This window comes from Adiantum capillus-veneris, chromosome 16 (genome assembly GCF_014529385.1).
Source record: "Adiantum capillus-veneris isolate H3 chromosome 16, ASM1452938v2, whole genome shotgun sequence".
NCBI lineage: Eukaryota > Viridiplantae > Streptophyta > Polypodiopsida > Polypodiales > Pteridaceae > Adiantum > Adiantum capillus-veneris.
In genome coordinates, this window is record NC_140946.1 from 6107670 (window position 1) to 6133269 (window position 25600).

Consider the following 25600-nt stretch of genomic DNA (forward strand, 5'->3'; position numbering starts at 1 on the left):
ACATTCCATGTCTCTTCCTTGGCATGACATAGTACCCGAAAGAGCACAAGAAAGATTGAGCATCAACCATAGGCATTCCCATTGTGTTTTGCCACAGTTGATTGATTTAGATCGGAAAGTCAAGATTCGATCTCATTGTGTGCATGTCTGATGAACGGTTTGGCACTCCGTCTCTATGTTCATCTGCATTGCATGTACAATTTTTTCGAAGGAATAGTATTTTTCGAGTCACTTTACATGGAATGGGTATGTTCATGTTTTTGTGTTGGAAATGGTTTTCAGGATTTTTCACCCTCGGAGATTCTTGAAGAAGGAAGAAGCACGACTACTGACGAAGTTGGAGCATTGAAGGAGCCACAGAAGACTTTGTCGCTTTCGGTGCAGCCCAAAGAAGCAAGCGTTGCAGATCTTTATGAAGTTCAAGTATTGCACGACCCACACAGCAGAGTGGGCCGGCGAAGAGTTCTTTCTAGGATTCTGGATGTTGTTGGCGATCTCCCTCGACGCCATACAATTCGGTATCAGTACCTCACTTTGAAAAGGAGGGGATGTCACGTGACACATCCAACCCTATGTGTCCGTGGACGAGCTACTTCTTGACCAGGGTTCAGTTCAGTCAAGTCAGTTTAGAATAGGAGGTGATCTGGCACTTTTGTGAGTCTGTTCACAGACCGTGCATGTCCAAACACTTAGAGTAGATGCATATCCTCTTGTTGCACACAGCATGATCATCAGCAGTACCATCAAAAACCATTAGGAGCATTTTCCAGTGCATAAAACCTATTTTTCCTATTTTTGACATTTTTCACTTATTATTTTTAAGTGACTTTTGTTGGGAACTGGGAAGGGCAATTTGCCTAAGTTAACATATAAGGAAACCCTAGCACTAGCATTTCTGGCAGAAGGAGGAAGGAGAGAAACAGGCACCCAGTGCAACAGACCCTCTGGAGCACCTTCTCAAGCAAGAACCACCCCATTGAAGGCCTGGCGTTTTCAGCCCCATAGATCAGCGATTTCAGCCATCTTCTGCAGCGTTTTCAAGCAGCCAATTTAGCGTTTCCTAAGCAACAGACCTGGCGTTTTTCAGCATAGAGACTTCAGCGTGTATAGAGGCAGCAGCACCAGCGGTTTGTACCCTGCATAGCAGCGTTTTTACAACCATTGTAACAGCGTTTTTCAGCATTACACCACAGCAATTTCAGCCCTGCATGGTAGCGTTTCTGTAGACAGCAAGACAGCGATTCAGCCCCTGCATAGTAGCGTTTTCCAAGACAGCAGGATGGCGGTTGTAGACAGTAAAGCAACGTTTTCAGCAAGGCATCAAGTACACGGGACAGCCCCAATTTGGTGCGGCAGAATCCAACTCACAGCATTCAGTTTTCAGCCTTAGCATCCTCGACCTCGACATAGCATCACTTAGATTTGCATCAACATCTTGTACCACATTTGTGCAATCAATAGCGTAGACCTCTCTCGCCATCGAGAGAGGGGCCCTTGGAGGAGGGTTTGACAACTTTCTAGTGTCGTATTCTTCTCTCTCTATCTCTCAGTCTTGGCACCTCCATTCACAGTGTTCATCCACTTTGTTTGTGACCATTTGAACTCTCTTACTAAAGGAACGGAAGGCTCTCCCTTCCATAAGTAAAAGGAACCCTTGAGCACAGTTCGGAGCACTCATCTTGAGCAAAGTTCAACATTCGCTTCCGCTACACCTTACATTATATAGGTCCCAACCACTGGGTCAAGCAAGGCTCCCAACAGCCCCACGATTCTGATAAAAGATTTGATAAATTAATAAAAATGTCTGGCAAGTTTGCACTCCTCAATTGGGTTTAAGAAGTGGAAAATGCTCATGTTGGGTCCTACTGGGTTGTGCAATCAGAGGGTATGCAACTACTCTTAAGTGCGTGGACATGCACAGCCTGCGCACAAGCTCACAAGGGTGCCATCACACTTCCTAGGCTAACCTGAACCCTAGAACTGGGATAGCTTGTCCGCATGCACATAGGGTTAGATGTGTATGTGACATCCGTCCCTTTTTAAAGTGAAGTATTGGTACCGAGTTGCATGGCTTCCTTGTAGTCTGCCAACAACTCTAGGTAATCTTTGAAAAAGTATTCATTAACCCACACGGCTTCGTGGATTCCTCGATCTTTGAACTTCATAAAGTACTGTCGTACTTGTTTCTTTGAGCCATGGTGAAACCAATGCAACAAGACTTGCTCCGGCTCCATAACTTCGGCTTCATCTATGATTTCTGGTTCTTCTTCTTCAAAAATTTCCTTTGGAGGTGTACCCTCAAACACTTTCAACCAAGAAACATGGAAAACGTTGTGCATTGACCATGAGTTACACAGCTACAATTTCATAGAAACCTCATTGATCTTTTTAATGACAGGAAATGGACCATACATTCTGAAAGACAACTTAGAACACTTCTTCCCGACATGCTTACGACGTTGCTTCATGATTCTCAAATAGACTCAATCCCCTTCCTTCATAGTAACATCCTGACGATGCTTATTAGCCTGCCAAAATTTTCAAAGAGAGCTCGTCAAAAATTTGACGTGAACTTAACATCCCTATCTGAAACGATTGACTTTGGCAAACCACAGAGGGGGTGTCAATGCTTAAGCCTTAATGAACGACCGTGCTACATCTTGTGGAGTGACTATGGCCTTACAAGGAATTAACATGCAAAATTTGTTGAAACAATCAACGATTGTCAAGCATTGTGTATTCCTTCCATGGAAACTAGGTGGAAGATCAGTCACAAAATCCATAGAGATATCCTTCGGGAATAGGCATTGGCATCAAGAGACCACCCTGCTGTCTACCCCTAGGGGCTTTTACCTTCTGACAAATGGTGCATTGTGTGACATAACGAAACACATCTTTTCGCATTTTAGGCCAATAAAAGAATCGTTCTATTTTTTCCAAAGTGGTGTTCATTCCCTTGTGCCCACCCGTGAGAGAGTCATGAGCATCGTGCAATATGGTTGTCCCCAGAGAGGGCAACACACATAGACGGTGACGTAAATACAACAAACCTTCACAAATGAGATAGTTGTTGGGCCCTTGGGAAGCAAGAGCCTGCAACCATTGCTTACCAAACTCCAAATCTGTGTATCTATTCTTCATGCTATCGAAAGTGACACCCTGAATAGAAACTGCGGATCTTGACTCAAGAGCCAAGATCTGTCCTTTGCGACTTAATGCATCTACAACAGGGTTAGCTTTACCAGGCACATACTCAATCAAACCACCAAATTGCTCAAAAAACTCTGACCACCGTGCTTGGCGATCACTCCAATGTGCACTAGGCATAGGCTGGAGCCACTTGAGGGCTTGATGATATGTGCAAACTGTGAACTCTCTACCATACAGAAAATGCTTCCAATGCTTGAGAGAGTGAATGACAGACAGAAGTTCTTTATCATAAACTGAATAGTTCTTTTCAGCACTATTTAACTTTCGATTGAGAAATGCAACTGGACGGCCATGATGCTGAAGCACAGTACCTAAGGCAACATTGCTCGCATCCGTCCAACCTCAAAGGGGTCGTCCCAAGAGGCAAGGATGAGACACGATGCTTCTGTCGCCGCAACCATAAGAGCTAAAAAAGCCTCAACGACTGCCTCGAGCAAAACAACACGCTGTCGGCGAGTTTTCACCCCTTTCAAAACATCAGTCATGGATGCGGCAATGCGTGCAAAATTCTCTATGACATACTTGACAAAAACCAAGAAAACAACGCACATCATATGCAGTTTTACGCAAATTCCAATTACGAACCTGTTCTACTTTTGCGGGATCAAGCTTGACATCTTCTCCAGAAATGACATAACCCAGATAATAACTTCAGTTAGAAAAAATTCAGACTTCCTAGCTGCAATGTACAGCTGACACCCATCCAAACAGGCTAAAACTGTCAAAAAAATACGGAAGGGTAAACTGACGTTTAATTGCACTTCAAATACTCAAGAGAATTAGAGGGAGAGAGAAAATTTGACACTTCATTGGGGACCAGAAGATGGGCTGGTCCCCCCCCCCATAAAGAGAATATCTTTATTACTAAGGGAGAATCTTTACAAGCATAGGAACGGGGCATACGCCCGTCCTCTATTCTTTCTTCTGTTCTGTTTTGACTACTGACTGAGAAAGTGTTTCCACTTTCTTTCTGCTTAGGGGATTTCCCCTCTTCTGCGAGACTGGTTGGAAGCTCTCGAAAAGAGAGTCTATCTTCCAAAACAGCTCATCGGAAGCTCTCACAAAGGAGAGTCCATCTTCCGTTATGTGTTGCCTTCATGCTCATTCATTCATGCATCGAACACAAAAGAGAAACAAGCAAAATGCACACGCACATGCTTACTGTAATTTTCTGCACATAACCTAAAATTCTTACCTGTGCACACCCCTACGCTGAAACAGAGGTCTTCTTCGCGATAGAATCGCACCAAACTTGATGTAGGCTTAGGATAAGGAGAGAGAAGAGAATTTCTATGGTTGATCTCCTGAAAACAGCCCTAATCGAGGTGATTAGGGGCTGAAAACAGAGAATTACAGCCGCCGCACTCTGCTAAGAGAGCGTCTACGGCAGCTTCTCGCGATGAAACTTCACCAGAAGGTGTCTATGACTGTGAGATCCCTTGTTCTTGACAATGGGAGCACAAGGCTACCACATATGTCGCAAGGGGCTGCTCTCAAGCTTCAATGGAGGGCTCCACCATGGAGGGCTCCACCGCGTAGAGCACGCTCACATTAGGGGGGGGTAGGTGCACTGCCAGCCCCTGTGAAGGGGACACTGATGCTCTTAAATAGGCTCCATGCATGAAGAGGGGGCGCTAGGAGATAAGGGAGAGTGAGAGTGAAAGCTTGCATTGGTAAGTGTGCCACTTGGCACACTTACTTTAAAAACTTAAAAACCCATTCAACTTTTGACTTTAAAAACTTCTAGCTCATTAATTAAAAATGTGCAACTAACTAACAAATGCTACCAATGATTCTTTTATGAGAACACCAAAGGTCTGCCGCCGCAATGCCGCACTGGCACTGCACCGCCTTTACCCGTTCACACTTGTCCGGCCGCCCGCCCGGGCACGGACCGTTAAATTTAATTTAACGAAACTTACCATAAGGCTTTATTAGCTTTATTAGCCTTAGGGTCACTGTTCTAAGGACCCCATCTCATTCATGTGCTTGTACTAACGCGCGTATTTTTCTGAGCCTAAAATCTAAGGCTACTGCTTACCCCTTTCTGAAGACCCGATTTCCCAATCACTAGGGCTTCAGGGTAATTTCTGCTAAGGTCTCTCTGAGGTGTTGTGGCCCGCATTTAGGCTCACCTGAGGCCTTAGAACTGCTAGGTCTATTCTGGTGTGCACACAACTAATTAGATAATTCTTTTCTCGTAAATAAATTAATTATTTACAAAGTCTGACTTAGTTACAAAAACCTTTTCTACATCCTTTTCATTTGTTCCCACGGTGCAGAGAGTATGAGAATGTCATCAAGAAAGATAAACACACACACACCGATCATATCACCAAAATGACCTACTATGAGACGGTTGAATGTACCCACGGCACCTATCAATCCAAAAGGCATAACCACATACTCCCACTGCCTTCGCTCTGTGCGAAAGACGGTCTTGTAGATATCGCCTATAAAAATCTTACATGATGGTATCCACTTTTGAGATCGACTTTGCTGAAAACCTTTGCCCCATTGAGCCTATCTAGGATATACTCAATGCGAGGCATCGGAAACTTGTTCTTGACGGTCATCTTGTTCAAAGCCCTGTAATCAACACACAAACGAGACGAACCATCAAGCATGCGCACAAACAAAATAGGAGCACCAAAAGGACTTACACTAGGGTGTATGAATCCTCTGGCCACTAACTCCGTGAGTTGTCGTACTAACTCTTCTTCTTGAGTCTTGTTCAAATGGTAGGAAGCCTTCCTGACTGGCTGTTCCCCCTCTGTGAGTTCTATGCGATGGTCCTCTGGCCGCTCAGGAGGGAGACGAGGTGGAAGATCATCTTGCAAAAAGAGGTACTCATACTTCGTAAAAAAACCTAAATACCTTTCTGGAGCCTTGAGGTTCTGAGTGACTAGAGAGGCATAAATGAATGCCGCTTGTGCTCCTCTTCGTAATTCACACTTCGACTACACATGAGAAATGAGAGGTAAAGAATGAAGACCCTCCTCACCACAAATGATCATGGGAGAGTCACTTTTGGCATTTAGAGTGAGCGCATTGTCTGTCCAATCAATGAGAGGGTTATGTTCACGAAACCATCGAATGCCCAAAATCATATCACATCCTGAGAGAGGAGACACAATAAATCTTCTACGAAAGGAAGCTTGCTGAACAGTGACTAACACATCAATGTCCTCTTGTGTAATGAGAGAGTTCATACCGGGAGAGAAGCAAGACACCTCGACAGGAGTTGTCGGACTAACCTCCAAGCGGGCCCTTTCTACAAGAGAGTCACTATCCACATCATGCATACTGCCTGAATCAAACAAGATGACAAGACGCTGACCCTTCACATGACCAAAACATTTAAAGAGACTCATCAATGTATGTGTCCAAGACATGTGGAGAATCATTGTGGTTTACTAAAGTGCTTAGGATAGATGTGGGTGCTTTGGGCCCTCTAGGTGGTGTTGTCTTAAGACATGCCTTTTTCATATGACCCTTAACACGACACTGGAAACATCGACCTTACTTCGCATAAATGATTTGTTCTTCGGGTGTTATATATCCTCCAATAATTCCTTGTGCAACTTTTTCATCTGGGGTTAGCTTAGGTTTAGCAGGTGTTTTGCTTTACCTTAGATTCATTTTGAGAGTTCTTTTCCGTAGGAGTAGAGGAAGATGGATTAAAAGAATTGCCATTCTTACCATTTTGTGGGTTCTAAGTATTGTGAGAGGTACTGTGAGAAGACTTGTTCTCCTTAGGCTTTCCTTTGTTGTGCTTCATCTCTTGCACGAGAGCAATCGCTACCACCTTGTTGAGATCTATTGGGTCGAGGACTTCAACATCGAACTTGATATACTCGTCCAACCCGAAAAGGAAGGCCTCTTTGCGTTCCACATACGATTTGCGTAATTAGGTGTTGAGCTGCAAAACACGGTTAGAAAAAGACATAACTGGAGTACCATTTTGCTTAAGGTTACGCCAATCTTCTTTTAACCAGGCTAGGTACTGAGGTGGCATGAACCTTGCCTTGCACTTGTCTTAGAAGTCGGCCCAATTGAAAGAAAGAGGCACGCCTTCCTCGTCTTCCTCTAGGTGCGCGGCCAACTGTGCCTCTTGCTATGCGTGATACTAATTAATGGCATCACCGACAAGATACATGGCTGCCGTCAAAACTTAGCTATTACCTGTTTTCTTAGTTGTCGCAAAGTAAGCATTAAATTGATGCAATCGAGAATGAATAACATTAGCATCCATCTTACCGTCATACTTACTGAACGTCAACTTCTCAGTGACTGGGTTGTTGGAATCTGCATCTCTACCTGTGCTACCTGATGAAGTGCCAACGTCCTTGAGTGACTCGAATTTCGAGGTGAGTACCTGTAGGACCAACTCTTGCATGCGTTGGTCTCTCTACGCCTCACGCTCTAACTCCATAGCCGCTCGCTTTTCTTCGGCCGCTATTCGTTGAGCTTCGCGCACTTGCTCACGCTCAAGCTCCATAGTCGCCTTTCGTTCTTCAGCCGCCAAGCGCGCTTGCTCACGCTCACTTCCATGGCTGCCATTCTTTCCTCAAGGCAACACATTGCACCTCCTGTTGTAGCATCATCTCCATCATCGACTTGACCAAAGTCTCCGTATTTGTTGCAATCCGTGGCGTAGATGGGGATGGGGGAGGATCAGGGAACAATCCTCCTGTTGTAGAAACTTCTTCTTCTCCAACTCCACTCTCATCATCTTCACGCAAAGTATCCATTCCGCTTCGGTGATGACCATACACTGAGATCTTGGGTACTTGGAAGACCTAGGTTCTTAGTTTGTAATCGCTGTTTGAGAAGCCTTTTCTCTTACCTGAGCTCGACTCTTCCCTGCGGACGCACCCCTTGGCGGCTTTGCACTCACACCAAAGTTGCTTTTTTCCACCTCACGTCGATTGGTCGGCCGCGAAGTGCACGGTCCGCTTTTAATGAGTGAAAAGAGGAACAAGGGGAGGTTGGATAAGCCCTTCTTTCTTGGGCTACCTGCCACTCTTCAAAAAACAGACCATTGTCACAGAGCTCTGATACCGATGTAAGGTGGAGCGGAAGTGAATGTTGGTAGTGCTCAGGATGAGTGCTCCGAACTTTGCTCAAGGGTTCCTTTTACTTACGGAAGGGAGAGCCTTCCGTTCTTCTTAAAGAGAGTGCAAGTGCAATGACAACCAACAAAGTGAATGCTACTGTGAATGAGAGTGTTGAGAATGATAGAGAGAGAGAGAGAGAGAGAGAGAGAGAGAGAGAGAGAGAGAGAGAAGAATACGACACCAAATGGGTTTCCAAACCCCCCTCCAAGCCCATTGTCTCCTACTCTATTTGGTATGTATATTGATGAGGTGTCTAATTACATTGACAGAGAGGGTGATAGAGGTGCCCAGCTGGCATGGACGTGGATCCCATTGTTGTTATAATGCTGATGATATTGTGTTGATCTCTGACACCACAGGGAATGCAGTGACAGTTGGATGCATTACACAGTTTTGCACAGGATAGTGGATTGTCTGTAAACCTTGGTAAAACCAAGGTTATGGTGTTTAACACCACACCACAGTGGATCAGGAGATCAGCACCGACTTTCACATATGGTCAGAGATTGTAGAGTATACAGATGCATACACTTATATTGGGGTTGTCTTCACTGGGCCGAGGTTTTCTTTGGGGAGAGCAGCAGAGACTAGACTGACTAGAGCTAATGCGGCCTTGGGAGTCTTGGAGAGGATGTGTTCGCAAGTTCAGTTCCAGGAACCTCGGACAAAGTTATGGCTCTTTGATACTTTAGTAGCCTCAGCTATGTTGTATGCGCTGCAGATATGGGGACCTTCTGTAGGCCAAGATGGTTGGAGACGTATGGAGAGGCTCTTGGTATCTATGATCTCTCAACTCATCAAAGCCAAGGCCTCCGCACCCCATGCTATCATTCGAGCAGAGCTAGCTGCCCCTCCTATGGAGATTGAGGCGCTTACCAGATCAGTCTCCTTGGGGCACAGCTTGTGGGATACTACTAGAGACTGATATGCTAGACTCGCCCTCGAGTCTTCCAAATAGTTAGCTCTTCAGGGGGACACTTCATGCTGGTATGCATAGATGACATCATGGTTTCAGATGCATGGCTTCACCATGGACAGGCTGCCCCCTTTCCAATACTCTCTTTTAGACACCCTCAATGTCTCTTACACGGGTGGAGATTACTAAACTCATTCGTCAGGACCTGACCCAACTGGATACCAGGAGGACATGGATAGAGCCGCCACACGAGTTGGGCACGAAGATGGATTTCTATAGAGAGCATCTTCTCCACCTCACAAGAGATGGGTTTGTGATTCGACCCAGCTAAAAGGACACACATATGTCTCATGGTTTGCGGTGTGCCGTTGGTCAAATACGCACATCCTCACATCAGTTGGAGATCGAGACTGGTAGATTCAGAGGGACACCAACAGACAGCACGATATGTTGCTTATGCCAGCTAGAGCCAGAGACAGAGCTAAATTACATATGTATTGCACAGTGTACTATGAGATTCGAGGCCGTTTCCACTGCTTATTTAGAGAGGGTTTCGGTCCTGTCTCTAGGGTCATGAGTTATGAGGATCACAGATGTCTTGGGCTATATCTACTTGAGTTACACAGATAGAGAGACACTTTACTGGGGAGAGCTAGAGAGAGACAGTCCCAGAGACGGATTACAGATTTCTTTTCACTAGATATAGGACAGCTAGAGGAGCAGCCATCACTGCAGAGCTCGGCCCATACTCATTCGACCACTACCGGCACTCTCATCGACCGAGCATTGGAGCTACAGAGATCCAGACGGCAACGATCGAGGAGAGGGGCTACACAGCATCGATGAAGACTAAGTAGAGGAATCGAGCCGTACTCTCTCGACTTCCAGAGTGCAGATGAGGATGGAGTAGTAGTAGTAGTATTTTTGTTCTAGTCTTTTTGTACCGAGACATGGTATCAAATTCACAATTTTGTAACAGTTTGGTCTCATAGGTCATTTTGGCCTTTTGAAGACGTTAATATAACATTTCATTTCATTTCTCTCGTGCTCCCATATCACCCTTCCTTCACTGCACTTTGACAAAGAGGAGGCACATTCTGCAGAAGGTAACTCTAACTATCAAGATGATTTCTTCAATACATGTCCCTTCAAAGTTGAAAAAAGTTGGCAAACAACCCGTAATCAAACCATAGCCTCAAGAGCTTTAATAACCTGACTATGGGTGCTCTCTTAGAGAGTTTAAGAGTAGGGTTGTCAATTACCGCTTCAACTGCATTATTTTTCCATGATGATTTGTTATCCTCAGTCCCATAGATGTGTCCTAAAGTTCACAACAAACCCCTAATCAAAGCATCTACTCAAGTGTCACGTGACACATCCAACGCTATGTGTCCGTGGACAACCTACAGCATGACAACGGTTCAGTTCAGTCCAGTCACTCTAGAATAGGAAGTGATCTGGCACTTTTGTGAGTGTTCGCAGACCGTGCATGTCCAGACGCTTAGAGTAGATGCATATCCTCTGGTTCCACATAGCATGATCATCAGCATTCCCATCAGATTCCATCCGGATCAATTCCCAGTGCATTAAACCTATTTTCCCTATTTTTGACAATTTTCACTTATTATTTTAAGTGACTTTTTTGGGAACTAGGTAGGGCAATTTTGCTAATGAAATATATAAGGAAACCAGAGCTAGCACTTTCTGGCAGAAGAGGCAGCAGGAGCATTGCTCACAGGCAACTTCTCCAGCACGACCCCAAAGACCTCTAGCGTTTTTGCACCACAGCATAAGAGCTAGCGTTTTTTGGACAAGTACCCAGATCAGCCACCGTTTTTGCATCTGCATCAGCCTAGCAACGGAAGCACAGTAGATCAACCGAGCGTTTTGCATTGCAAGACAACCGGCAACAGCAGAAGACAAAAATCAGCCCTAGCGTTTTTGCATCAACCTGAAGCCATCAGCGTTTTTGCAAACCTTCGCGGCAAAACCTCCATTAGACTCAACGTTTTCAGTTTTCAGCAGTCAGTACCCGCAGTAGAACCCCGAACCTCGCAGATCTCACCTTCCCGCAGCAGATTCTCGCCGCACGGTCAGATCCCGCGAAGTTATGTAGATTCAGCCCGGAAAATGCAGATTTCGTTTTCAGCGCGTCGTCATTGCATCATCGTCATCGACATAGAGTCAGAATTCAATACATAAAGATTTGCAGATTTCAGCCATTAGCATTTTCAGATCTCAGCCCGTCTCGTCGTTGTCCTCATCGTCGTCGACATCGTCGGCAAGTCCAAGCATTGTAGAGATTTGTGCAATCAATAGTAGACCGCTCTCGCCATAGAGAGTGGGGCCTTCGGAGGAGACTTTTGACAACATTTTGGTGTCGTATTCTTCTCTCTCTATCTCTCAGACTCATGCAACTTCATTCACAGTGTTCATCACTTTGTTTTTGTCCATTGCACTCTATCACTAAAGGAACGGAAGGCTCTCCCTTCTGTAAGTAAAAGGAACCTTGAGCACAGTTCGAAGCACTCATCTTGAGCAAAGTTCAACATTCACTTCCGCTGCACTTGACATTGGTATCAAAGCTTTGGCAGTGTTCTGTATCACTCAAGGAAAGAACCACAAGAACCACATAAAATTTTTTTTGCTTGTTGTGATCGCATGTAACCCAAGTCCTCTCGGGCGTGTCGATTCCTAATCGTGTTTTTGAAGAGTGACAGGAAACCCAAGAAAGAAGGGCTTGTCCAGCCTCCCCTTGTGCCGCTTTTCACTCATTGAGAGCGGACCGTGTACTTAGTGGCCGGCCAATCGACATGAGGTGGGAAAAAGCAACCTTGGTGTGAGCGCAAGGCCGCCAAGGGGTGCGCCCGCGGAAAAGAGCAGAACCCTGGTGAAGAGAAGATCCTTCTCTAACACAGATTGCAAGCTAAAGAAGAACCTCAAGACCCGCAAGAATCTCAAGAACTCAAGAACCCCAAGAACCAAGAACCCCAAGAACCCAAGTTCCTTGTGAACTTAAGAACCCAAGACCACAAGAACCCACGACTTCAGTGGATGGTCATCACTCGAAGCGGAATGGATACTTCGCATGAAGGTGATGAGCATGAGGGTGGTGAAGAAGAATTTTCCCCACCAGGAGGTTTTTCCAACCCTCCCCCTTCCCCATCTACGCGAAGGATTGCACTAACTCCTATGGAGGAGTTGAAGCAGTTGTTTATGGACAGGAAGTTAGAACGCGAAGCAAATAAAGCAGAAAGAATGGCAGCCATAGATCGTGACTCTGCAGAAAGAAGGACAGCCATAGATCGTGAATACGAAAAAAGAATGGCAGCCATAGAGCGTGAGCACACGCAAGCACGCTTGGAAAGACAAGCCAAATTTGATCGTGAGAACAAAGTAAGACAAGCAGAATTTGATCGCGAGAACAAAGCAAGAAAAGAAAAGAGCGACCAACACATGAAAGAGTTCTTGCAACTCTTTTCTATTGTGCAGACGCAGTTTGAACAGAATCAGGAGAAGGAGAATCTCTCCGTCTCTTCTTCTCCAAAGCATGACACACATGATTTGCATGATTATGAGCATGATGATTTGAATGATAATGACAAGCATGATGATTTGCATGAAGATGATGTGATTGTTCACAAGAATGATGGGTTGGTGGATACTTTTTCTAGTGAAGCTAACCTCATTGCAGAGACATCAAACACGAAGAACCGATCTTGGCTCTCGAGCCTAGGTCCAAAGAACCCCCACAAGAAGTATTATATGTTCGAATAATTCGTCAGCACGCGTTGTTCAAGTGTTTCATTCGTGATTGTTTCCTGCATTTTAGTCAACGTCTTTATGTGATCCCCTTTCCTAGGCATGCCATCTTGTACGTTGAGCACGATTCACTCATGGATGAGCACGGATGTATGCGGATTTCTCATGAAAAGATGAAATGTTTGCATTCAAGGAAGTCACATTCCATGTCTCTTCCTTGGCATGACACATTCGCAGAAAGAGCACAAGAAAGTATGAGCACCAAGCATGGGCATTTCCGTTATGAATTGCCACAGTTGATTGATTTGGATCAGAAAGACAAGATTCGATCTCATTGTTTACGTGTGTGTGGTGAACGGTTTGGCACTTCGTTTATTTGTTCATCTACATTGCATGCACAGTCTTTTAGAAAGAGGAGATTTTTTCCAATCACTTTACATGGAATAGGTATGTTCATGTTTTTGTGTTGGAAGTGGTTTCAGGAATTTTCAACCTCGGAGATTCTTGAAGAAGGTAGATGCATGACTATAGACGAAGTAGAAGCATTGAAGATGACTTTGTCGCTTTCGGCGCGGCCCAAAGAAGAAGGCATTGCAGACATTTATGAAGTTCAAGTATCGCACGACCCACACATCAGAGTGGGCTGGCGAAGAGTCCTTTCGAGGATTCCGGATGTTATTGGCGATCTCCCTCGACGCCATACAGTTCGGTACCAGTACCTCACTTTGAAAAGGAGGGGATGTCATGTGACACATCCAACCCTATGTGTCCGTGGACAAGCTACAGCATGACAAGGGTTCAGTTCAGTCCAGAATAGAAAGTGATCTGGCACTTTTGTGAGTCTGTTCGCAGACCATGCATGTCCAGACACTTAGTAGATACATAACCTCTGGTTGCACACAGCATGATCATCAGCATTCACATCAAATTCCATCCGCATCAGTTCCCAGTGTATTAAACCTATTTTTGACAATTTTCACTTATTATTTTAAGTGACTTTTGTTGGGAACTAGGTAGGGCAATTTTGCTAATGAAATATATAAGGAAACCAGAGCTAGCACTTTTTGGCAGAAGAGGCAGCAAGAGCATTGCTCGCAGGCAACTTCTCAGGAGGACCCCAAAGAGACCTCTAGCGTTTTTGCACCACAGCATAAGAGCTAGCGTTTTTTGAACAAGTACCCAGATCAACCAACATTTTTACATCTGCATCAGCCTGGCGACGGAACCACAGCAGATCAGCCTAGCGTTTTGCATTGCAAGACAACCGGCAGCAACAGAAGACAAAAATCAGCCCTAGCGTTTTTGCATCAACTTGAAGCCATCAGCGTTTTTGCAGACCTTCGCGACAGAACCTCCATTAGACTCAGCGTTTTCAGTTTTCAGCAGTCAGTACCCGCAGTAGAACCCCCGAACCTCGCAGATCTCACCTTCCCACAGCAGATACTCGCCGCATGGTCAGATCCCACGAAGTTTGCAAATTCAGCCCGAAAAACGCAGATTTTAGCATCTGCGTTTTCAACGTGTCGTCGTTGCATCGTCGTCATCGACATAGAGTAAGAATTCAGCAGATAAAGATTTGCAGATTTCAGCCATTAGCATTTTCAGATTTCAGCCCGTCTCGTCGTCGTCCTCATCGTCGTCGACATTGTCGGCAAGTCCAAGCATTGTAGAGATTTGTGCAATCAATAGTAGACCGCTCTCGCCATAGAGAGTGGGGCCTTCGGAGGAGGGTTTTGATAGCATTCTGGTGTCGTATTCTTCTCTCTCTATCTCTCAGTCTCATGCACCTTCATTCACAGTGTTCATCACTTTGTTTGTGTCCATTGCACTCTCTCACTAAAGGAACGGAAGGCTCTCCCTTCCGTAAGTAAAAGGAACCTTGAGCACGAGCACTCATCTTGAGCAAAGTTCAACATTCACTTCCGCTACACCTTACATCAAGAGGTTTACTAATCTAGCTAAGGGTGCTCTCTGAGAGAGTATAAAGACGGTTGTCAATTCCTTCTTCAAATGCCTTACTAAATCTAAGAGCTTCCATGATGTTGTTGATACCCTTAGTCCCATTCCTACCTGCTGACCTGAGTGCTTTGAGACTGTCTCTATGCTTGCCTAATATCATGAGTTCCAAATCTAAATACCTCCCTGTTGCATTGGCCACCTCCCTGCTGAAGATAGTGGGCTATGAATGTCCAAGATGAAATGTGGCTATGGTTAAACGGGGCAATGTGGGTGCAAAGAGCAGGAGGGCAAGGCTGCAATGAAGGGATGTGAGTGCGCTGGAAAGAATGGCAGAATAGCGGGCTGAGGGGACAGGGTAATGAACAGAGTAGCTGAATAGTGGGGCTGAGGCTTGTGGGTGCTAATAGCAGGAATGATAAATAGCAGGCTGTAGAGGCTCTGACCTGTCTCCTGAAGCGAGCCAAAATCTGCATCAAATCTGAAACCCACCCTCAACACATTTCAAGAAATCTAATGTAGAGTGTAGAGTCTTCATAGACCCCGTTTATGACAACCGGTGAGGAATCACCCTAATGATGGATGTAAGAAGGGGTAACAATCCCATCAATATATAGCCGAGGCTCCTCCCAATTTCATGTTTGTAAATATCTATACCTAAAGCCATGCTCCCTTTGAAGAGCCACAGATGAAATAAAACTGCAGATCTTGCTGATTCAGCTTCTGCTTTGTCAATTACCAGTGATGGAGGTGTAACCATCCTGATTTATGGAGTCCATGCACCAGGAACCACCAAGCCCTAAAGAAGGTATCGTATAAAGGACAATGGCAACTTGCCAACCTACAGGAGTCTGGGAAGGATGGTGATGGCCGCGTGGCTCTTCTGAGTAAAAAATTAAGAAGTACAAAAACTTTTCTTTGTGACAAGAAATTCCCTCTCTGAAGAACTTCTTGGAAATCTAAGAACAAGCATGCCACCTGAGATCGAAGGACACAGCCAACCCACTTTGCTGGTGCAGCTGCTGCCAAGGATAACACTATTTGATATTTTTTTGTAATCGCACTCATTTGTATCATATTCTCCCTGTTCATCTGCTCCCATGACCATTTTCATTGTATATACTCCAACCTTATCGAGAATACAAACAGACTAGCACACAACAAGAATTAAGTATTAACAGATTTGTAAGCCAACTTGAAAGCCGATACTACCTTATTATCATCATTTCCTGTGGCCAATATGCGAAGTGTGGCAAGAGAAGCAGAGCGTAGATTCTCTCCATTCTTCAGCTTATCCGCAATAAAAGGAATTAGACCGGAAATTCTTACCCTCTCTTTATTCACCTCATTCTTCAAGCAAAGGTCACACATATCTAGGAGGGCACGCGACATCTCGTCATCCGAGCTGTTGGAAGCCAAGACAATTCGTGCATTCTCAATTTGTGCCACCTCGGTTCGAGATGTCCACTCTTCAATGATATGCTGGAGAGCTAAGCTGGGCATCAAAACAGTGGACTTCAGCTCCATGCCTGTGACAGGACACACCGGAGCCTTGCCTTTCTCCTTGCAATCCTGAAACCAGTGCTCAATGGCATCCTTCTCAAAAGTCCGCCCATTTTCAATGGTTACCGGTTCACGCATCACCTGCAAAGTTAAGGGGCAGACGAAAGCATCGTACACTGGTTCCACATACATGTGATGACGCGAAGGTTGCCCTTCAGAGTGCTGACTATGGGAGCTGGATATGTTGAAGCCTGGCCAACCGGCATCAATATCTGAGCTCTTGGTGGTATAACCACTGACACTCTTAACATAATCCCCGGACTCTGAAGGCTCGTAACTGGACCAAGATGTTGACATGATGAGGACTGCAGTTACATAGGGCTAAGGTGTCATGATCTGTTCTTCAGCGAGTGGCAAGGCGATGTCCGAGGAATGCTTGTCGCTGTTTATGTGAGACGGTGCGTGCCTGTGCGGTAGAGAGATGCACAGCGCACTCGTGTGTGTGTGTGTGTGTGAGAGAGAGAGAGAGAGAGATAGAGAGAGAGAAATGATTTGTGTTTGTTGTAACCGTGCAGGGTGCGGGGAGGGGAAGCCAGAGGTGAAGGAGAGCAGTTGACTTGCCCCAGACGGTTGACTTTTGAGGAGGCAGACGGATACACTAGAGAAAAACAGTCTGTCTGCTCGCAAGGTCAACTAATAAGGCTTGGCTGAGACTGCCTGCAACAAGGGGCTACTAAAGATCTGCGCACGTGAGTTGGCATTCGAGTATTGGTGAAACTTTATAGAATGCTGCAGTGCAGTATCCGGACCCACTCTAGCGACGAGCCGACTCAACCCCTTGGCCCACCCTCCACACTATGTGGCACGGGCAGCTTCAAATGGGATCTCCGGTTGAGGTGATTATGATCATAAGATGCACATTTGTAAATTCGGGACATTTGGTAAATACGGGGAGAAAAGTAAATTCTAGACAATCCGCACCTCACATTTTGAACCCGCGACCTCCCCACAGCGATCCATGTGCACTAACCACTACGCCCGCATGCGTTCGTTGAAAAATAGGGGATTCGAGTATCTCATATTGTAAACGTGGGCTGATTAGTAAACTCAGGGTAAATTTGTAAATTCGGACAGACTAGTAAATTCGGGGCGATTGTCAAATCTGACGGTCTACGATTGGCACGCCCCGCGTTTTCCTCTTCCACCATTGATCCCATTTGACCATGCCCGTGTGATATAGTGATGAGGCCCCACCCCCGCCACCCCTTGTTGATAAGTGACACGGAGTGTCACTCATGGGATCTACGACAAGGGCGCGTTTTCGACAGGGCGGGGGGCTTGGGTCGTCGGATCAACGTAACAAGGGGGGGGGGGGGGGGGGGGGGGGGCAGACTTTTAAAGTACTGCACTCACAAGCATTCCAAGCAAGCGCGACATGTAGGTTGGATAGTGAGCGCGAGTCTCAAGCGGGAGGTGGTGAGGTCGAGTCCGAAGCGGGGGAGGTTGGGGACTTTACCTTTTTTCCATGCATAGATGGGATCAATAGTGGATATTCACCGTTGAATATCCACCGTAGATCCCTCCAAAAAACCCCATGACACTTATGAACGAGCCCCCCCCCCCCCCCCCCCCCCCCCCCGACGAGTAAAGTCTCCATGCCCTTTTCAACGCCAATCTCACGGGCCCAACATTCTGAGCACCAGACCCCACTGCGGAGTAGCCAACGAGGAGCTTTGGCGCTTTGTTGTTGCTGTAGTGTCCCACTTCTTGTTCGTTTGATGGACTTTTGTGTGTGATGGCACAAGCCTGGAAAGGGAAATGGAAGAGACGAGCGAGGTGCGCAGTCTGAACACACCCTAATCTCATCGTTTGCGACTCTACATTGGCCGGGGCCCATGTCATACACGTCCGCCCAAACATGTGTGCAAATTAGCTGGCAAAAGCATATTGGCAGGTTTATATGTCCATCAGAGCATGGGGGTGCGGCATGTACGCAGCTGAATCACTCTCATTATATTCGTGATATCCTCAACAAAAAGCTTTATACAAACAATCGTCTATTGTGATTAGAAAGAATAAGGTTAGAGTTAGTATGGGTGTGTGGTTGCCCAGTCAGCCAATTGGCCATTACCCCAACAATTTCCCACTTAATGGCCAATGTGGCTTAAGTGGAGTAAAACAAAACTATGTCATTTTTTTAATGTATAAAAACTTGTACAATTGTAAAGTATGATAGTTACTTCACCAGACACCCATCAACTCTATGCAATGTGCAAACCGCTCTGAAGCTAAGCCCTTCATAAGAGCATCCGCAAGGTTATCTGTATGGACTTTGACAAGCTCGATCCGCTTATTTTCTAACACACCCTGTATGATGTAACATTTAATGGCCTAAAAACTTGTGTGTAGCGGAAATTAGCATGAACATAGTGGGCATTTCATTAGAATAGATTCCTAATGAGAATTACAAGAGTGCTTGGGTGGAGAGAGCAACAAAAAGCATAACACCTAGTTAGATAGCATGAACAATACTTTCAAAAGAGAGAGAAATTAAGCTATTGACAACAGTTGAGGACCGGATTTGCATGGAGCCGGTCCCCCCTCCAAAAGGCTTTGTATTATGGTTTCTCCCATCAAGAGAGACATTGTACAATACAATTCTTTGTGTTCCTTCAAGACTAGCTAGTGCAATGAAGATGAAAGCTTCATGCACTAAGCAAAACACTTAGCAAACACAACATCAATTATCCCCGGTCTCACACCCAAGACCTCACACACCTTCAAAGATGGTGAGAGCTAGCAGGGTATGAGAGTAGATTGAGAGGAAGAAGGAGTATCTTACGAGAAAGATGTACATCTCCTCACATAATCACTCATATTAGCATAGCTTAGCTTAGTAATTAGCTTGGTAGAGGAGATGAGCATGCATTGGAGCTTGGCTCTTGGTTGGATTTGCATCCACATGCCAAGAGTGTGTTGATGTAGGCTTCTATCTCACAAGCTTGGAGTAGGTGATGAGCTCTCCATTAAAGCTTGGGAAGAGATAGTCTTTTTCTTGCTTCTCACATTGACTGTGTCTCGTGTGTGTGTGATAATGCCTTGCAAAAACCAGCCCCCTCTCTCTCTTGGGCGAGCCCTCTTGCTAATTGCTCTTGCTATCCTCCCATTGGACCTCCTCAGGGCTAGCCAATGACTATTAAGCAGCATAAGTGATAGCCTTCTGACATGTGTCCCCCTTTCCCCTTTTGTGAGAGCTTTAGGTAATTTAATAATTCAACTAAACTCTCATTGGACCCCTTTGCCTCCTGGCCAATAGGAATCATGCAAGCCATTGGGCTGTTGAATGCTCATTGGACCCCTTGGGAGACTATCCAATAGTCTTCTAGAGGACTTAATTCTCATTGGTTCTTTTATTAAGTGTTTTTAAATTCATTAAACTAGATTTACTCTAGTCTAATTCTCATTGGTCCACCTCCAAGGCCATCCAATAGGAATTGGGTACACCTTGTGGGCATCTGGCCTAGGGAGCTGACATGTGTCCCTCATTCCCTTTGTGTAAAGGGAGCTTGTGTGTGTGTGTGTGTGTTGTGGCTTTCTCTCTCATCCCCTACATGCAAGGCTCGCCCCCTCCCAAGTAGGGATTGCAAAGACTTTTTTGTACACACACAAAGCATCCAATTCCCCTATGGTTGACCTTTGGACACAACCTTTGAATTTTGGAACCTTAGCATTTTGGAAGTCTTAATGGGCTAAACCTTAGGGTCTTTTTAGCCCATTGTTGCACATGGCTCTTTTGCAGATGGCCCCCCCTTTGGATCCCTATTTTCCCTCCTTTGGATCCCTACTGTGGCCGGTCTGCTAGCTTAACCAATATTCTAGCTTTTTCTCCCCTAGCACTTCCCCATATTAAATGATCAGTTTAACATGAGAAAATCATTTAGGAGAATTAGATATTTGATTATTATGACAATGAAGTGATACCTCACCTCAATGTGATTTGTTTTAATGTGTACCTCACCTCAATGTGAAATGAAACGTGGGATTCTTTGCCAAAGAAATCAATGGCACTTTGAATATCTGCAATATTATACTAACCTTTGTTCATATCTCCCACTAAACATGCCAACATAAAGCTTGCTTGTTGTCCTCTGACACTGCAACATACTCAGGCTTTGTAGTGGAAGAGGATGTGGAATCTCAAAGACATGACCTCCAAGATATAGCTCCTCCAACAAATCTGAAAACATAGCCAGATATAGACCTCCTATTGTCTACATTCCCTACATAATTCCCATCTACGTATCCAACAACAATGGATGCATCACTATTTTTGAAGTGTAAGCACTTGCTTGATGTACCTTTCAAGTACCTAAGGATACACTTGGCTACACTCATGTGTCTCTCGCTTCTCCATTGTATGCACTAAGCGTATGCTCCTTGGTCTTGCACACTCTTCAACCAAAAGGGGATGTACAATAGAGTGGGCATTCAGACACCTAATGTGTATCTGGCCCGGGCAAGGCATATCGCCTTTACCCCCAACAACCTCCTACCTAAAGGCATGTGTGCTAATAAATGGACCTACTAGCTAGCTACTAGTATATACAACACGATAGGGAGAGATGAGCTCTCAACCTACACCCATTGGCTCTCTTAAGTGTATGCATGGAGCTATAACGACTCTAGTGATACCAAATATATGCATTGCTACTAGATCCTGCATCCATATCATGTAGGTATCTTGTAATAACCTGCATAGCTCCACCATAGATCATGCTAGTTTCATTCATTGCATGATTAACAACCCCAACTGCAAAAGCTCCTATTGCAGCTGCTATGTCGGGTCTCAACACTAAAAGGTCATACATGAGAGGTCCCAAACCTACAAATACATGTGCGACCTCAGCTAACCTGACCATGTCAACCATCTCAACGTTGTCTGCATCATATGCATCATTAGCGGAAAATAGCATAAACATAGTGAGCATTTCATTAGAATAGATTCCTAATGAGCATAGCAAGAGTGCTTGGATGGAGAGAGCAACAAAAAGCATAACACCTAGTTAGATAAGCATGAACAATACTTCAAAAGAGAGAGAAATTAAGCTATTGACAACAGTTGAGGACCCGATTTTCATGGAGCCGGTCCCCCCTCCAAAAGGCTTGTATTATAGGTTTCCCCCATCAAGGGAGACATTTTACATTATAATACTTTGTGTTCCTTCAATAACTTGCCAGTGCAATGAAGATGGAAGCTTCAAGCACCATGCACACACTTTTAAAACACAACATCAATTCCCTCACGGTCTCGAACCCAAGACCTCACACACCTTCGAAGATGGTGAGAGCTAGCTGGGTATGTGAGTAGATTGAGAGGAAGAAGGAGTAGTCTTACAAGAAAGATGTATATCTCCTCACATAATCACTCATAATAGCTTAGCATAGCTTAGTAATTAGCATGGTAGAGGAGACAAGCATGCATTGAAGCTTGGCTCTTGGTTGGATTTGCATCACAAAGCCAATAGTTGTTGATGTAGGCCTCCCTTCTCTCAAGCTTGGAGTAGATGATGAGCTTTCCATTAAAACTTGAGAAGGAGAGAGAGACTTCTTGCTTCACACATGTGATTGGGTGTGTGTGTGTGTGTGTGTGTGTGTGTGTGTGTGTGTGTGTGTGTGTGTGTGTGTGTGTGTGTGTTTATGCATTGCCAAAATCAGCCCCCTCTCTCTCTTGGTCAAGCCTTCTTGCAAAATACTCATGCTGACACCCCATTAATGGACCCTGCAAAGCTTAGCCAATGAAAATTGAGAAGCATAAGTGATAGCCTTGTGACATGTGTCCCCCTTCCCCCTTTTGTGAGAGCTTTAGGTAATTAAATAAATCAATTAATCGCTCATTGGACCCCTTTGTCTTCTTGCCAATAGGAATCAGGCAAGCCATTGGGCTACTAAATGCTCATTGGACCCCTTGGGAGACTGGCCAATAGTCTTCTAGAGAGCTTAATTCTTATTGGTTCTTTTATTAAGTGTTTTTAAATGAATTAAACTAAAATTACTCTAGCCTAATTCTCATTGGTCCACCTCTATGGCCATCCAATAGGATTTGAGTGCACCTTGGGGGCAACTGGACTAGGGAGCTGACATGTGTCCCTTATTCCCTTTGTGTGAAGGGCTTGCAAGAGTGTGAGTGTGTGTGTGTGTGTGTGTGTGAGTGCGTGTGTGTGTGTTTCTCTCTCATCCCCTAGTAAAAGGGCTCGCTCCCTCCTATGTAGGAGCTTGCAAAGACTTTTTGGCACACTACAAAGCATCCAATTTTCCCTAGGGTTGACCATTGGACATAACCTTTGAATTTTGGAACCTTAGCATTTTGGAAGTCTTAATGGGCTGAACCCTAAGGCCTTTGGAGCCCATTGTTGCACATTGCTCTTTTGCAAATGGCCCCCCCTTTGGATCCCTATTTTCCCTCCTTTGGATCCCTACTGTGGCCGGTTTGCCAGCTTAACCAATATTCTAGCTTTTTCTCCCTTGGTACTTCCCCATATTAAATGATCAGTTTAACATGAGAAAATAATTTAGGAAAATTAGATATTAGTTATTATGACATTACCTCTCTCTTGAAACCATAGTCGTCCTTTCTATGGGGTAGAGAAGATAAAGCCTATTCATTAGTCCTTTTTCTAGCGGGTAGAGGATCCCTATCTTACCCTACGACATCGTTCCAGAATGGATGACTAATCCATTTGGCGCTTGAGAGCCTAAGTTGCTGCAAGCATGTCTGCACATTAGTCCTATCAATCTTCCATAGTAGAGTGGCAAGCTCTACTTGGTGTTTGGAAGATGTCGCCTCCACAAACTTGATTTCAAGCATGCGTACTACTTAACATTTGTGCACAATAAAGAAAAAGAGAGTCTCATAAGACAAAAACTTTGTTCATTTTAAACATTTGTACATTTGCTTACTCTAGGGAAGCATTGTAAGCATTGACAAGGTTTAGGTTATCCCTTAATTGTATGCCTTGCATCCATCTAGCATCTTTAAAAGGATAGTTCTTAAACTTAATAAGATACCGTCGGATAATCTTACCTCCTCTTAATACCTTGTCTTCATGTCGGAGAATGGACTCGGCTGCAGCACCTCTTCTTGGTCTTCGATCTCCGGTCGGTCTTCAATAGTTGGTTCTTGAGGTGGCTCTCCTTTGTAAGGCTTTAGTAGGCTCACATGGAAAGCATTGTGTATGAGACAATGATTGGGCAACTTGATTTGATAGGCCATCTCATTGATTGGTCTAAGAATATGGAAGGGACCATGGTACCTTTTAGCTAACTTAGCATAGTACTTTTGGTGTCCCGTAGGATTCTTGCCCATGGTGTGCCTTAATCAAGCCTTGAGAAATTTAAGCAAGACCCAAATCATTTTCTTTAAAGTCTTGTGCTTATCGGCAGACATCAGTCTTTTGCCTTTGCTGTGAGATAGAGATAGCATCCTTAATCTTTTGGAAAGATTCTTGTAGATCTCGGCTATACTCATCTGCAGCGAAGATCTTCCCGTGTACCTTAAGTAGCAGGGGACTTTTTGATCTTCCCTCAATTGCCTCGAAAGGTGCTTTTTTCGTGGAGGTATGTACAGTATTATTGTAGGCATACTCCACTAAGGGTAAGTACTTCTCCCATTGGGACCTTTGATCTACTTATGTTACGTAGGCTTTTAGTAGATCAAGAATTGTTAGGTTAGCTATTTCACTTTGGCCATCCGTTTGCGGGTGATAGACCGAAGAGAAGTTTAGCCTTGTCCCTAAATTCTCAAAGAGACCCTTCGAGAAATTACTGGTCATTCTAGGATCTCTATCCGACACTATGAACATCGGCAAGCCATGGTACTTGAAGATTTGTAATATGAAGAGGGTTGCCATTTCATGGGCTTTTATAGTCTTTTTGACAGGTATACAATGAACTTGTTGGATAAACCTGTCTACTATCGCCCATATTCCCATAGATAGACTTAGGCAATCCAAAGATAAAATCCATGGATATGCTCTCCCGTGGTGAATTAGGGACTGGCAAATGTTGAAGCAATCCAGGTTGCTTCCCTCTATCAAACTTCGTCTTTTGGCATATGTCATAAAATCTAATATCTAACTAACCCAAATGATTTTCTCATATTAAATTGATCACTTAATGTGGGAGAATAAACGGGAACAAGTGTTAAGATATAGGTATGTGCTTTTAGATCTATCTCAACACGGGGCCAATGTAAAGGGGCCCAAAAGGGAGATGGTCTATCAAAGAGCAAGGCTAACCAATGGAGCATAAGACCTTAGGGTTAGCTTCATTGAAAACCTCCAATAAATGTGTGTAAAAGTCCTTTTGACCTTAAGTAAGCTAGGGCTGAGCTTGAGGTGGGAACCCGGCCCAAGCTCGAGGTGCTTGTCCTACTTGAGGTGCTTGTCATGCTTGAGGTGTTTTTCATGCTTGAGGTGCTTGATTAAGATGCTTGAGGTGCTTGACTGGCTCCATGCTTGAGGTGCTTGACTTGCTGCATGATTAAAGTACTTGAGGTGCCTTGAGAAGCTTGCCTGAGATGCTTGTGGGAACACCCCCTAGTTCAAGTGCTTTGTCATGCTTGATGAGTAAGGTGCTTGATCACCTAAAGTCAAAATCGTTCCTACAAGAGAGGGGGCGAGCCCTTTTCCTAGGAGCTAGAGAGAGAACACCCACTCACACACACAAGGGAAGCCCCAACTTGAAGAGGCAGCAAGGACACATGTCAGGCCCCTACCCATGTTACCTTCATGTGTTGCTTGAAGCCTATTAGCTAAGCTTCAAAGGGGTCCAATGATAAATTACATGAATTATCTAATTTTTTTTAGCATTTATCAAGTCCTCTCTCTCAAAGGGAAAAGGGGGACACTTGTCCCAAGGCTACCCATGTTGCTTGTAATGGCTCCTGCTTGTGATTGGCTAGGCCTGGAGGGGTCCAATGAGCTTCAGGCATGAGCTACAAGGGGGGGTCGACCCAAGCAAGCTAGGGGGGTGCCTAGGGGGTATACTCACCCACACACACTCACAAGCACTCTCATTGTGTGCTATGCAAAGTGCAAGAGCTCCCTCTCCAAGCAAGTAGAGGTTGAGAGCCTAC

The 25600-nt window shown here is 44.9% G+C and overlaps 1 protein-coding gene across 2 annotated transcripts in view; it reads right to left on the bottom strand.

Annotated features, from left to right (window-relative positions):
- Positions 1-17219, bottom strand: part of LOC147438498 (U-box domain-containing protein 44-like) — a 33698-nt gene extending 16479 nt beyond the window's left edge. The window contains exon 1 of one of the 2 annotated variants that reach the window (XM_086484598.1): positions 16177-17219. In XM_086484598.1, the coding sequence (XP_086340724.1) occupies positions 16177-16824 (648 nt within the window). In that variant the 5' untranslated portion in view covers positions 16825-17219. Of the gene's footprint in view, positions 1-15942; positions 16074-16176 lie in introns of those variants that run through there. The other variant, XM_086484599.1, reaches the window with a different exon arrangement.
- Between the last annotated feature and the right edge of the window lie 8381 nt (positions 17220-25600).